We start from the raw sequence: 15,354 nt of genomic DNA, 5'->3' as shown, positions 1-15,354 counted from the left end.
TTGAATGGTTTGTGGTTGTTGCAGAACATTTACAACACATACTCATCAAATTCAGTAACAAACTGAGGTTTATTGTTTTTGGGGTTTACATAGCAATACTCCATCACCGGAGCATCGCTGTTACAAGTGCTTTAAATCTCCAAACTGAACTGGGAAAGTCTTCCCCCGGATCCCTTCTTTAGTTGCCCGACTGAAGGGATGGGTGCCTTGGCTTTTCTTGCTCCGACTCGCTCATGCAGTGGACTTGGCCTTCTTCTGCATCTCTAGCAGGTGCTTCATTTCCTGGGAGCTGGTGGCCTCTTTGTGCTGCATGAGATCAGAATGGCCCTTGGTTACACCCCAGCCCTCTGGTGTGGACAGGGAGGGGCATTTGGGACGTCCGGATGCAGGCGAGAGATTCTCCCAATACTCACGACGGGACCTAGGAGGGGAAAAAAAAGACAGGTCACACAAAGAAAGAAGGTGCAACATTATCTTTACCATTTTTTTTTGTTTGTTTCATATTTAGGATTCTTTACCTGGCTCTGACCCAGGGCTTTGTGTGCATCTCCAGACCAGCACCCCACATGCCATGTTTTTCTGATCCAGGGGGCATTATCCCTCTCTCTGGTGCCAGCTCCTCTGCCACAGCCCTGATGTGATAAGGCTCAAACCCACAGCATCCCCCAATGAAGCGGATGCCACTCTTGTACGCCTCCCTGGCGTACTTGTGCATGTCCCAGCGGGTCAGGATCCTGGGCTCCAGAGCTGAGAGCATAAGAAAAAGAAATTGAGACAACATGTGAGCAACAGCCCTTTGCATGTCTGTCACTATTTTATTTCAATATTCATGTGAAACACATTACCAAAAGGGAATTCTGGAAGATCAATGAATCCCTGACAGCTGCAGTCAGGTGTGTGGTAAGCCAGGGGTTGCACCATGTAGTGAGCCTTCAACCCGGCCTTCTCCACTCCCTCCTTCATCATCTTGACAGCTTTCACGCAGGTCATGGGGTCAAAGTGGCAGTTGACTCCCACGATCTGGGCACCTGCAAAACAGAGTGATACAGTTATTGATGTAGCAAAAAAACGTAAACCGCGAATCTTGAGGTAAAGCAGATAAAAATACAATAGACTGTTTAAAAAATTTATGTAGTTTCAGTGACGTCACACATTGGATGCTGAAGACGAAATTTTGGAATCACCTAATCACCTAACTTTGGAACAAAACAGATTAGTTAAAAATAAACTCAACTCCCATACAGTTTTTACACACAAAGTATTAAGCTAAAAAAATAAATAACTTAGACATAAAGAAATGAGGTTGGGTCCACAACTGTTTTATGTGAAACTGTAAACATGTTTATTTCAGATGGGCAGTTTTAACCTTATAGGGCTTCCTTTGTTTGTTAAAGCCAGCCTCAAGTGATTTTTTTTTTTTTCGGCACAGCCACATTGGTTTAATTTCTTTACACTGGTGGTTGCCGTTTGTTAAATACGTACCAGCCTTCACCAGCCGGACAGCGCACTCTCCAGGTGAGATACCGTGCATGTCTCCATCTGGTCCGATGCACATACAAGCAGCCACCGGCTTTCCGCTGGTCTTCAGCACCTTTACGGCCCACTCAGCCTCCTCCACATGCTCAAAGTACTGAAGAAAAAAATCCACAACCCTCTCACCACTGGGCACGTATATATGCTCCACAAATCATATATTTGGATTAATGTGGAATTAATATGACTTCACAAAATAAAATACAACGTGAATCCACCTCAGCGATCAGGAAGTCTACATTCTTCTTCAGGAAAACATCCAGCTGCTTCTTAAAGATGGCCTTCACCTCTGTCTCACTCTTGCAGCTCAGGTAGGAAGGAGTCTGACACACTCCTCCTGCTACCAGAGCGTCGCCTTCGTTTGCTACTTCTCTTGCCAGGTCACAGGCCGCCTCGTTGATTTGAACCCCCTGAACAAGTGAAGACGGGTATGGATTTATTGAAGATCTTCAGAAACTTGTGTATGTTGGGTTTGAAGTGCGTTAGTTGGGCACTCACAGTGAGTTTCAGGTTCTGACCCCTGTTCTCCAGTTTGTCATCACTGGCGTAGAAAGTGAAGGTCTGCATGACGTTAGCACCTGCTCTCAGGAACTCTCTGTGCAGCTGACGCACTGACAGAAACATTTTAAAATGTTAAGGGAAGACATGTTGCTTTTGAGTTTGTGGACTCAACATGAACTTAATGTACTTTTGGATACAATATATGTGTTTGCTGTCTGCCTGTCTTACCAGCCTCAGGGTGTGTGACCGCAGACTCTGGAGTCCATGGCCCGGCCTTTACATACCCCCTCTTCTCCAGTGCAAACACAAAGCCTCCATCACCGATCACCACCTCCCCAGCATTCAGACGCTCAAGGATCCCCTGTGGGAGCAGCATATGACCATCTTCTATGAGAGGTTTATAATATGGTTGATGGATCATCTAATAAGTCTATAAAAAACATAGCAACTTGACTCAACTTAACTGACGTGAAAAGTCTTTCAAATAAAGTTTACAGTACACAAATTCTGCAGCTCCAATGTAGTATTGACTAACGGCAATGTGTGCAATGAATATGACATTATTCTTTGTGTGACAACATGAGGGATGCGGCAATTGAGGTGCAAAGGTGCAAAGATAAAAGGCACTTACAACACTTACACTTACAACTTTCTTACAACACCACAGTCCAACAGCAAATACGACAACTCTAAACTTCAGTAGATATTCTTAAAGCCCTACACATAAGGCTAGTATGTATCTGCAGAGAGGTATTTTTTACCTTTTTTCCAGGTGCCATCTCTTTTTCCCAGTTTCGGTTGCAGCACTTGGTAACAGTGAACCCCTTTTTTAGCCCGAAGAGTGCAGAAAGTTGCTCCTCACCAGCTTTATACTGCTGGGTGAATATGGGAGGATTTCATGTCTGTGCCAATTTGTAATTGCCACATGTTTGTCTGGACATTGTGCAACACAGATCAATAGGGATGGCATGGGTTTATGATAGTCACTTCTGGAACGATGGGGGCAAGAGAAATCTTATGATATGTATTTGTATCTCTCATTATATTCAGTCTATCTAAGTTAAACATTCACTTATTCCCAAACCAGCTGTTCTTTGTTTGTGGAGCAAATTAGAGTGCACCTCATAAAAGAAGGTACCAGGATGAGTTAAATAGACCAGAACATCTTTGTTGCGTAACACACACAATTATTCAAACGTATGTGCCTTTCAAGTTTGAGTTAACTGAAAAGGCCTGAAGAGAAAAGGTTGTGACACTCTGTCCAAATGCTAACATCACTGTTAGTCCTGAGACACAACACTGATGTAATGTGTGGAGCTTGATCAAAGCTACTAGATGATGTGGACTAATATTTGAAGATCACATAACAAGGGAAAAAAAAAACTCTTGTTTTTGCTAGTCTTTGGTCAGTCTTCACAAAGAAGCTATGGCTTATAGCAGACATTAGGTTCAGACATGTATCCAGTGAAACAAGCTGACATAAACTCAGTCAGCAGAGATCATTCTGGTAGTATTCATTATCTAGTAAAAATGTATTGAAGTTTTTTTTTTTTAACATTATTTATATTATTGTGTCTTCATTGTAAGAATCTCTTGCTTTACTTGTTGTATTCTATAGAAAATTAAGCGGATATAAGTTTAGCTCTTAAACAACATTCAAACTTTTTGGATGTTGTTTTTTTTTTTGGACCAGATTATATAAAGAAATAAATAAACAGTTACTTGATGAAGAAAATAGCTGTTGTTGAAGAAGTAGTGACCTGCTAGTTATGAAACCGCTGAACGCTGGTCACTACTTTTATTCAGGTTAACCAGTAACATGTCTTGCACACAGTCTTCATTTCTCTCCCTTTTTCTCTATGTGCTGCACACAGACACGTGTCAAATTATGTACAAACAAACCCATACACACACACACACACACACACACACACACACACACACACACACACACACACACACACACACACACACATACACAAAGATACAGGGATATTGACCTTCAGTAGAGTGGTGGTTTGTAGTTCTGTCAGCTCTGGGTTTATCCAGTTCCAGGGGGAATGTTTCATAGGCCTCCATCAGGTGTTTATCAACAGAGTCAAAGTTCAGAAAAACCCCTCTGTCTGCAGTCCACCATTGGATTTCTTGAGCTTGTATTGGAGTTGCACAGCTCCCTTTCCCCACTGTTCCTGTTTCGCTCTGCCTTATATAAAAGTGTTCAAAAGTCCAGTTTGCTGTCTATTTCTCAGTCAACTCTCCCTATGGTAGGCCAGTCGTATAAACTCATGATGTGCTCAAGGCCATGGGAGAGAGTTGGATCAGCCAGAGAATCGAAGAGCTGTGCCTTTACGGATCAGCTCCTTCTTCTCAACAATGGCTCAGAAGTAACATCAACAGTAGAGAAAGACTCTCCACAAATGTCTTTCTTTCTTATGATACATTTCACCTTCATGGGTCAACCAAACACCAAAAGTTTCAACTCCATTGCTTGAGGCAGTAATTTACTCACAACAAAGATTTCGTAATCCACTGTTTTCCAGTCGAGAGATATGGCCTGGGACTTGGAGGTACTGACTCTGTTACTGAGTGCTTCACACTGGGCAGTGAATGTAATTCTGAGTTCCCAAAACCAAACACTCTTCATCCCCTGGCTGCACCTTAGGATGCTGCCCATGAAAATAAAAAAACACTATCGATAACCATGACAGAAGACAACATCCACCAGGGACATGTTTGACTTTTTGTGAAGCTATACGGACACAGCCCTCACCTTGCTCATAAAAGGAACAGATAGTTAATGGGAACTTTCCTGGTATGCTCCTGCAGTCTCCCCGTTACGTACTCCTGGTAAACACGGTAGTCCAGTTACAGACTCCAGTTACACCCCAAGTTATGACTGTTACAAGGCCAGGCTATAATCTGTTCCTCCTGTATTGCAGGTTTGACAACCGGTAAACATTCAGTATTTCGATACCCTGATAATTGGAGCACATCCTCCTGTCTTCCTTTTTTTTTTTTAAACCATTTCTTGAGTCTGCAAACCCACAGATACTGCCCCAGACCTCAATGTGACACTGAATAGGTGTGTCAGCCAAAACAGTCCAACAATGTCCAGGAGCCTTCAGCATCTCAGGGTGAATCTTTTCCTTTTTACCTCAGCAACCTTTACCAAGGATATGGGGGAGGCTTCCCCTGAATCTAAAGCTCTGCCTCCTCATCAGAAGACATGATGGTTGGGTTCAAGAATCCTTCAAAGTGTTACTTACACCATATGAGGATATCCCTCGTCCTGGTCAACACGCACTCTGACCTATATGAGAAATGCATTAGCCAAGGCCTGCCAACTAATAGTTCTTCTTCATAGCTTCCCTGAATTCCTCATACAGCTTGGTATTTTGTTTTCCATGAAAAACTGAAGCCAAAGCCCTCCTAAGGAATCCACATAATACCTGCGGCTTCAAGAGACCCCTTGGCTTACCAACTCAGAAAAGTCATGATAATCAGTCCTAAGCTTTCTTTTCCACTAGTGTCCACCACTGTATTGTTCAATTGCCTCCACAGCAAGCACATAATGGCTTTTTGGTAACAACCTTTAATAGCTGCTTCCACCAAGAAGGCTCTAGACTCTAGTTAGAAAAGTCTACGTTGATGTTTTTACATTTTACATATACAATGTCACTCAATGCAATTACCATTTCCCCTATAGACACAGGCTCACAACGATGGGCAACCACCCACATGCACATAGATCTACTGTACACAGGTTCATCTGTCAACACTAATGCATAACCACTCATCATTTTACATGTAGCAGACACCCACACCCCCCCCCCCCCACAAACACACACACGCACACACACACACACACACACACACACACACACACACACACACACACACACACACACGCACACACACACACACACACACACTGTTAGGTGGGGGTTGTAGATGAACAATGATGAAACAGTGAAACAGACTGTGGATCATCTTAAAAAAAAAAGTGCAGACCATCGCTGACCAAGATCTCACAATCACTTGCAATCATTGACAATCATTGGCAAAGTGGCTGAATGGCAGAATGGCAAAGTCTTCATCACACATTGTTGCTTATATTCGGCTAGAAGGTACAGCCCACAAATTCCTTTCCATTTGGGTACATCACTATAAAACAATAAAGATGACATGACACTGATTTTTATACGTAACAGATGTAGACTCTTTGTCAAACAGCTGTTGACACCATATGGTTGGCTCCTATCCAAACATGGATCTGCTACAATTCACCATATCAGCTTCACAGACCCAAAAGAAGAATTACCCTAAGATGGTTGACACAATTCAAAGATATAGCCACAATATCTGACTAAATTTAAATAAGTCCAACCTGCTACTAAAAGATAGAGTCAGTAACGTTTTCCTAAATGAAATAAAGACTTTTAAAAAGGTAATGCTGCTCAGTCATAACTTATGGGCCTCCATATGTGTAGTGGTTTCTGCAGAAACTATGTCCTCTACCTAGATTTTGATGTTTTGCTTTATTCAGTTGATATGGGATGTTTTTTGGAGCTGGTGTGTTTCCCCCAGCCAATGACAGCTGCAACAAACATTTCTACTGACTACCTTTAATATCTTCTGTCATAGTTTAAGGTATGGGTGTGACAGTGTGAAGTGTCTTGTGCATCTTTAGCACACTGGAGCCGGTGTTATCCCTGAGTGAAACATTATGCTGTACTGTGTTGTCGTGTTGGTGTCGATTATAGTTGAATAAAGGAGACCGCTTTTGGAAGGAATATTGCAAAACCGGAAAAGGTTATTAACCAAGAAAAAAGGATTACACAAACAAATTTAAAAAAATTAAATAGTTTGCTCAAGGCATTGTTCCTCAATCTACAAATATATTAGCTACATCCGTACAAGCCAGTCATTCATAAGAAAGAAAAAGTCCTTTCTTTGCTCAGGCTGATTATGTATACTAAGAGGAGTGGTTTGTTTACTACTCGGTGCAGTAGCTCACTAGGAATGAAACTTCCTTAACTCCTTTCCTTTGGCACGAAGGATATATAGGCTATATATATATATATATATATATATATATATATATATATATATGTGGTGTGCATGTGTTTTTAGTGGAGCATTTGTCGACTTGTTTGTATGTGTGTATTTCTGTGTCCATATAAGTGTCAGTGAAGTGCTGAGTCAAGCAGCAGATCTTCTCACTGGACAACGCCTCAAATTCCAAGAGAGCACTGAACCACAACTGTGAAAATAACTCTTAATGCACAAAAGTTACCACTGCTCAACATGCCAATGAATGGACCAAAGACGCTTTGAATGATAAATAATTAATTACAAGCAGTTTTTTCTTCTTCCAGGGTTCTCCTTCTTTTTGATACAAGATTTAGTGTCATAGAAGCACCACATAAAAGTAATTACATGCAAGCACTTGTGAGGTTACAAAACAGATTCAGTTATATAGAGTCTATTTACATGCAATATTTCCACCATATCCCATTTCTTCTGAGTTATTTCAGCTCTTCCAGTTGGAGTATCAGGCGTTGACCAACAGCTGTACTGAGTGACATTTTCTCTTTGCTGCTACAACTAGTTCTCGCAGGCTAAGGCTGGAAATGAGGCCTGCTATGCAGTTGCAAAGGGACCAAAGGCTATGGAAGAGGGTGAAAGGACAAGAGCGGGGACTGGTTGATTGGGGAGGGAGTAGGTCTCTAAACACTGCACTAGAGCTGGAATGTTTGTAGGAAAAGTAAATGACCTGGGCTGACACTGAAAAAGCTGTGGTTAATTATTGACTCCTTACAGATGATAATGTATGTTGGACTTGTCAAAAACTCTATGACCAGGTGGCAAAAGAAAAAGAACTGAGAAAAAAATAAATTAATCCAACAAATTATTCTCCTCGAAAAGAGGTAATGTTTTGCTTTGTAAACTACATTGCAATTTAGTATCAATGCAGATTATTACTTAATACTCCTGTTGTCTGTGTCGCCTGACTCTGCATTCCTCTTTTGATATACCAAAGGGACTCTCTGTCTGTGCCTCCACCCCTTCCTCTGGTCCAATCACAGCTCAAGCTGAAGAAGACACTCTGTTGAAACCGTCCATTCTTTTTGGATTTTTATATCACCAAAAGATAAATATGGAAGGAGACATTGAGCGAGTGAGAACACAAAAGGGAGAGAGAGGGGGAGAGGGAGATAGTGAGATATAGAGACAGAGAGCACTCAGTGACCCTTTAACCTGGCTGTAGTTGTCTTTATATGCGTGTTCCTTATCTCTGTTGTCTTGAACAAATAGACTAGTTGTTGGAAATAGCACATTGCCGCAGTTAACTCATCATGACACACTTTTTTTAAGGTTTAAAAAATCTGATACACAAACAGAAGGTTGTATGAAGCAATGCATTACTTCTTTGAGACACAAGAGGGCATAATAGTCCACTTTTTCTAGTTGCATTCGATTTTCACTCTTTTTTTATAGACGAGAAGAAAATCGTAAAGTCAATTAATTATTGAATTTACATATTTACCTTACAATGAAGGTGTTCAAGGTCCCTGAATGGTTTAATTAGTATTTGGAAGATGTTCATGATTACATCTTATCCCAATTGAAACTACCATTGAACACTTCAAAATGAGGCCTCTCTCCCAAAATGAGGGGAAACACCCTTAGGAAAAATGTTCTGCATGTTCTCCTGGTGCCACAATATCTAATACTGTTGGGAACAGGAGGGTTGCTTGGTTCAAGTCCAGTTATAGACCAAAGTTTGAATATTTGACTGGTTGCTGGCGAGGTGCCAGGTCACTTTCTGAGGCACTGAACCCCCAAAAGCTTGGGTGCTCTTTCGTGTGCTGCCCCTCACTCTAATGTCTCTCTTTTGGACGATGTCTATGATCCTGTTTGTGCATGCAGGTTTATTCCTCACCTATGTGTATGTATCATGTTCATTAAAGACACAATTTCCCCTTAATAAAGTATGTCTACTTCTTCTTTGACAGATTAAAAAAATGATTCTGTCAAGAAATATGTTAGTGTTATTTATTAGGGAGTCAGTCCATGTAGGCACATTAAGGTGAAAGGAGCACAAACACATCAGGGCAGGCGGCTCATAAAACTGCCATTGTGTTTCCATCAAGCGTCAACCTTCCAGTCTGAACATGGAGCCAATTTAGGAAAGACCAAAACTGCTGTTCCTATTATGACCAAATGAGGCTGGCACCAAAATTAAGTCCCCATAGAGGCCCAGAAAGCCAAGCCCAGAAATAACTATTGATTTAATTGTGCAGCCAATTAAATATTTTTCATTGGAAACATTCTAACTAACCAGCTTATGAATCGACAGGGGCTTAGACTGCAGCTCTAATAACTTAGCATTCACCAATCCCCTGCAACTCTCAACATACACCCTGTCATCTGCATTTGGTCACTTTTGGCTCCAAAAACCCACATTGCCACAATGCCAAGCTACAGTCCTCAAATTAGCAGTCCACAAACAAATGGATGACATCACAGTGGCTAAAACCACCATTACACAAAGTCTTGGGTTTTGGTTTTATGACTATTTAGGTCTTTTTATGTCTTCTCTGTAACTGTTAATCATCTACTTTTATGCAATAGTACAAAAAACTGTGTTTCCTTCCATGAAAACTCAGTTATTCATAATCTATAACTATTTACTCATCATGCTATGCACCTACAAATTTGTATGAATAGAATGTAGTTGGTTTCTAATATGTTGGTCCCTTTTTCTCCTTCATGTATTATTATACTGTCTTAATGTTTCACTGTAGTGGAGGTGTATGTTCTAGTTGTCTGGCTCTCTATGTTTTTGGTTTGATAGGTTTAATTGCTTCCGGATGTTTTGAAATTCAATGTCAAACCATTTGTCTTTATTGTACATTTTTGAGGATTTCCTACTTGTCTTTATATAGTGTTTTATCATTGCACAATTGGTCTCTTAATTATTCCATTAGAAATATCTGTCATGTCTTCCCTGTCTTTATGTTAAATCACCTTGTATTAAATACATACAAATGTTTAGGTTTAAATAATAAAATATTAACAATTCAAATATGTAGTTTTTTTCCCCCAATTCCACTTTCTAACAGTTTGTAACAGCAGACCCTCGTGCCAAATTGAGTCAAACGTTTCTTTAAAGTCGATGAAGAAGGAGAATGATTTGCTTTTCTTTTTGTTTATTTGGTTGTCATTTAGGGCGCTAAGAGTGAAGATGTTGTACAATACTTTGGTAAAAAGCCATTTGTGATTTAATTTTTCATTATTTTCGGTGAGGAAATGTAAGAATCTGTTGTTTATGATCATACAGAGGATTTTTCAGAGGTGCTGTTGACACAGATCCCACGGTAGTTATTGGGGTCATATTTGTCTCCACTTTTGTGGAGGGGCGTTTTTAGTCCTTGGTTCTAAATACTGGGGACGATCCAGGAACTAAGAATGACATTAAAGAGTTTTAGAATAGGCAACTTTAAAAGTTTGTTTTGGATGCCATCAACACCACAGGCCTTTTTAGTGCCTAGTGACTTTTTTATTTTGTCCTGTAGTTCTTTAAGGGTAATTGGAGAATCCAAGTGGTTCTGATAGTCCTTAATAGCGGACTCTAGACTTTGTAGTTTATCTTGTGTGTATGTATGTGTTTTTGTTCTTTGTTCTCCTCTAATGGGCCAAAAGGGTTGAAGAAGTGGTTTCTTCATATGTCTCCATTTTGAATCGGTAGGTCCTTGTGTTGTTGTTTGTTTAGAATTTTCCAATTTTCCCAGAAGTGGTTTGTTTGAATGGATTCCTTACCATCCTGTAAGGGGCTATTTTGGTTCAGCACATTAACCCACATGCAGAACATGCACGGTGGTTTGATTTGAACCTCTAGACCAGTTGCTTCACAACAGGAGGACATACAACTTGTTGCATATTTAAAAAAGGGTTTGAACTAACACACTTGTAGTTTACTGGAATGGAGCAGCACCACACCTTTTCATTACCCTCTGCTACCCGCAAAAAGATATAAAGAGCTCTACAGAAGGTTTACAGTAACATATCTTTTAACATGTGCCTTTTAATCTCACAGCTTGACTGTATGAAAAACTGAACAACTACAGACTGCTTAATCTTGAATGTACAAAAGAAAAATGCTGGGAAGTGTATCATCATCTACTGTATAAGCCAGGTGGGTCCAATAAAATCTGTGACTTGTATTACATGAAGATTTAGAAGAGAATTTTTTACATTTGAAATCACAAAATAAACAGTATGCTTGCCCGGGGGATCAAACATCACACTGAGTTAGCCTGTGTATGTTGTTTCTTCATTGTTTGTTAGCAACCACAGATATGTTGTCCAAACACAATTCATGAAGTCACCTGGATCCCAGAGCCATGTTTATTTTGGCAAAACACAAAGAACTGAAACTTTGGAAAGTCTAATTTTGTTTAATTGCTTAATGCGATTTGATGTTCATTCCTGGTGTCTGCTGGTTGATTAATATGTTGAGATTAGTGAAAGCAGGTTGGTCAGATAAATAAAATTTGGATAAGCAAAGAGTCCAAATATTTATAAAGCTAATAGTGAGCCAAAGTATGCTCACTCAAAATGTCCATATAAGACTATTTCTGGATTATATGTCTTTTTGGTTTTGTTTGGTTTATTCTCTTACATGCAATTACATACAACTTTAAAAAAATGTAGGTGGTAAAAATGTTTCTTTGTCCACAGCAGAGACGTCAGAGCATGTGCTTCCTTATTAGATCGTGACTGTACTTGTCCCAGGAGGGCCGGTGTGCTCTCTTTTAGTGACCTAACCCATCAGTAATGTTCCTCTTTGCTGTGTGTCACCTTTATTTCATACCTTATTTCCATCACGTGTGTTTGACCTCTTTTCCAACATCGACTTGTATAATGCCGGGAAATCCCTGAAAAACAGAAATGGAAATGATGGATTCTCCTTCTCTCTCTGACCACAATGCTGCCCACTGTGTGTTTATGTTTGCCTCACTGGACCGAAGCATTTTAACCCATAATAAACTGGATTCCTTGTTTAAGGATTGGCAGTACAAGTATGTGAGAACAACATAATTTCATGGACGATAAAGTTCTGTTGAGTTTGGATAAAAGTGATGATAAATGTTTAGCCAACTTGGCTTGTAACACTAGCCCTATTCACACAGTCACAAAACTCCTGAAAATGTAACCATGTCATTTTTGTAATTGTAATGTAATTTTTTGTGTGAATGAAACCAGCTGAATGTTTCACTTCGGCTTTAACCATAATATCTCTTTACCCCAAGTAAAAATATCTGCAAGAAGTTGGGCTGAGCTGCTGCTTATTTTTTAGTCTTTCACTGAACATGTAGTTTTACACATTGTGTTGATATAGAGGAAAATAAATGCCATAGGGTTGAACTCTATCGTTTGTCTGCATGTGTGAAAATGGCTTCTGTCCATGTTTAAGACAGGGTGAAGTTTTGCCAAATTTAAAGTACTAGAAGTAATAGCATGAGTGAATCCATCTTTCATCATGTCTTCATGTCTAACTCCTTAACATAGTTGTGGGCCAGAAATGCGTAGATCCACATTTCCCAGGTTAAAGGCTCAAGGTTCAAGGTTCAAGGTTCAAGGTTCAAGGTATCTTTATTATCCCCGAGGGGCAATTTGATGTACAGCCAGCAGTAAAAGAGACACAGCCAACAAACAATAAGTAAAACAACAATACCAAACAACAAAAAGACAAAAAAAACAAATCACAATTACATGAGGTCGTTGACCAGACTGATCGCAGCAGGCATGAAGGATTTTTTAAATCTGTTTGTTCTGCAAAATGGCAGCTTGTATCTGCGCCCTGATGGCAGCAACATGAACTCACAGTTCAAGGGATGGGATGAATCAGCAATAATAAGACAGGCTTTTTTCAGTGACCTGACTTTATACAGGTCATGGAGATTGTTCAGTTCAGTGGCAGCAATCTTGCTGCACACTTTAACGATTCCCTGCAGCCGATTTTTCTGTTCTAAAGTTGTGGGCCAGAAATGCGTAGAGCCACATTTCCCAGGAGGGGCAATATCCGGAGAAAGAAAAGCATTCAATTGGAGCCATGCTGGGGCCATCTGATGTAAAAAAAAGTATTAATTTAATTCTCCCTTTTGCTCTGTTTTGGTCTCCACCAATATATTTTGGGGAAAAGTTGGGAGGAGAGAGTTGGGGATGACATGCAGCGAAGAGCTACATACCAAAATTTTAAGATTACAGAATTTGCAATGTACAAGCATGGCACTTCACACCTTTCGGAATATCTATAGCCCTTGAAACATTGCAAGTTGGAGGCAGGCAATTGAAACCCCTGTTACACCTCATCTGCAATTTGTAATGCACAGAGGCGGATCGGCGGGGCGAAGTCCTTCTGCAGCCGATCTGCCATCCGAGGTAGTACGAGAGGTGTAATAAATGTGCAATGTCAAGTCTGACAGGCCACTGAGCTGTGTGTATGAACAGCTCCCTCTGTTCTTCTACATGTCTCGCCATGAGCTTCTGCAACGCTGTGACGGTTTGAAAAAAATCCCACAATGAACTAAGGGAACTTAGTTATAGCACTGATCTTAGAGTCGCAATGTCTAGAGGACTTCATTTTTCAAATTTCAACTTAATTATCTTTCAAAGAATATGGATGTTTATTACATTACTTATTAAAATAAAAATGCAAAGGCCTGCTGTTCAGAAAAAAAAGCTTTGGAAACTTAAATACCACTTACAATTGGTAGTTTTAACAGTATATATACTGAAGGATTCCTACTGTAATCAGCACAATTATACCAGTCGTTATACTCACACACATATCTAAACTTATGTAAGCTATTTGTACCATCATGGCGTTATATCTGCGCAACTTCTTCACCACAGCCACTAACCATTCAACCCATCATCATCATCCTCTTAAGTTGTGTTTCCCATGGAGTTACCCTGCAGCTATTAGATCATCCTCCTGCCTCTGAGACTGGAGCGCTGTCTTGACCACACTTATCTATTTACAGACTTCTTCTGCCTCCCACGGTGTTCTCACCAGGATGACACACACAGACTGGTCTGGTGTGGAAAAAGGAAGTCCTGGAGGCCGGGCTCGACCAAATGACACAGTTGAGAAATCAGGCGCCATGTGAGCGGAGAGACAAACTGCAGAGTTCGAGGTCTGAGGCTGTGAAGAATGTCAGGAGGGCGGTGTGAAGGCCTGCACTTAGCAACTCCCACTGCAGCATCCCAGAGAGGAAATGAGAGCTGCTGTTAACAGGCTAAGAAGAGGAGTGAATGTTTTTTTTTTTTAAGTTGGGTTAAAAAATAACAGAAATAGCAAGAATGTAGCAGTAAATACCAGTGTGGTGGAACTCCTAATGTTTGAGTTGCATAGTCACAAACACTGCCAAACATGGGGGTAAGCCTAAAAAAAATCATGTGAAACATAAAAATGAATCATAAAAATGGTCCCAAGCAGACCACCAGTGTTAATTCGTAATAGGACTTTTTCTTAGCTTCATTTCTGATAGTCTCAACAAAATCTACTTAGTAAAACTCTGATTTACTGCAGACATATTGGAATGTATGTTAAATGTTTATGCTAGGTTATTCTTGCATATACATCACGTGTTAAACAAACAGATCGTCATGAAAAATTGGACTAACAATTAAATCATCCAACAAGCTGCTGAACTGATTATATATTTTTTTTAATTAGCAGAAAAGAGACAAACATTTAGACAGTAAGGAAATACTTTTACCTGGCACTGAGAAGTTGATTTTTCCTCTCAGGACAGTTTGCTTTCTCAACATCACAACCTCTCCATTGGCTGCTGCACGTTTATTCAATTTGGATGTTGGAATATTTAAAAAAAGAAACACAAAGCAGAACATTTGCAAGACCTTACAGAGACAAGGCTTAGGTACTTTCTGTTCTCATAATAACTCACCATGAAAACATGAATTTAAAAGTCCCTGAATGCAGCAAGTAAAATGATTTAATACAGAAAGACAGTTCACATTACTTTTGACATATAAGAAATTACAAAATGGCAAAATCATTTTAAAGATACTGCAAATCTTCAAATAAAAGCCTATCCCAATTTAAAGCTCCATTTCCTTTTACTAGCTGGGTGTTGCTGCCTTTTGTTTTTGACAATTAAAGGCCCCCATAATGCTGATTTGTTTGTGGATTAAAGATGTATTTGAAAGGGGGTCTCACTCTCTTCCCCACAGTGCAGCACAATGGTATGGATGGGCTGTCTTTTAACAGCAGCTCAAATCAGT

At 40.1% G+C, this 15,354-nt stretch overlaps 1 protein-coding gene across 1 annotated transcript; it reads right to left on the bottom strand.

Annotated features, from left to right (window-relative positions):
• Positions 1-50: 50 nt before the first annotated feature.
• LOC109994230 (betaine--homocysteine S-methyltransferase 1) lies at positions 51-4,118 on the bottom strand. Its single transcript, XM_020647474.3, has 9 exons — positions 4,035-4,118; positions 2,796-2,906; positions 2,263-2,395; positions 2,032-2,144; positions 1,752-1,943; positions 1,483-1,630; positions 846-1,028; positions 519-747; positions 51-421 (listed from the first exon to the last, which is right to left on the bottom strand). Exons 1-9 carry the CDS (start codon positions 4,101-4,103, stop codon positions 232-234), a joined length of 1,368 nt encoding a protein of 455 aa, XP_020503130.2. The 5' UTR covers positions 4,104-4,118; the 3' UTR covers positions 51-231.
• Between the last annotated feature and the right edge of the window lie 11,236 nt (positions 4,119-15,354).

The sequence above is a fragment of the Labrus bergylta genome, chromosome 2, assembly GCF_963930695.1.
Source record: "Labrus bergylta chromosome 2, fLabBer1.1, whole genome shotgun sequence".
Classification (NCBI taxonomy): Eukaryota; Metazoa; Chordata; class Actinopteri; order Labriformes; family Labridae; genus Labrus; species Labrus bergylta.
This window is presented reverse-complemented; position numbering and strand designations above follow the sequence as displayed.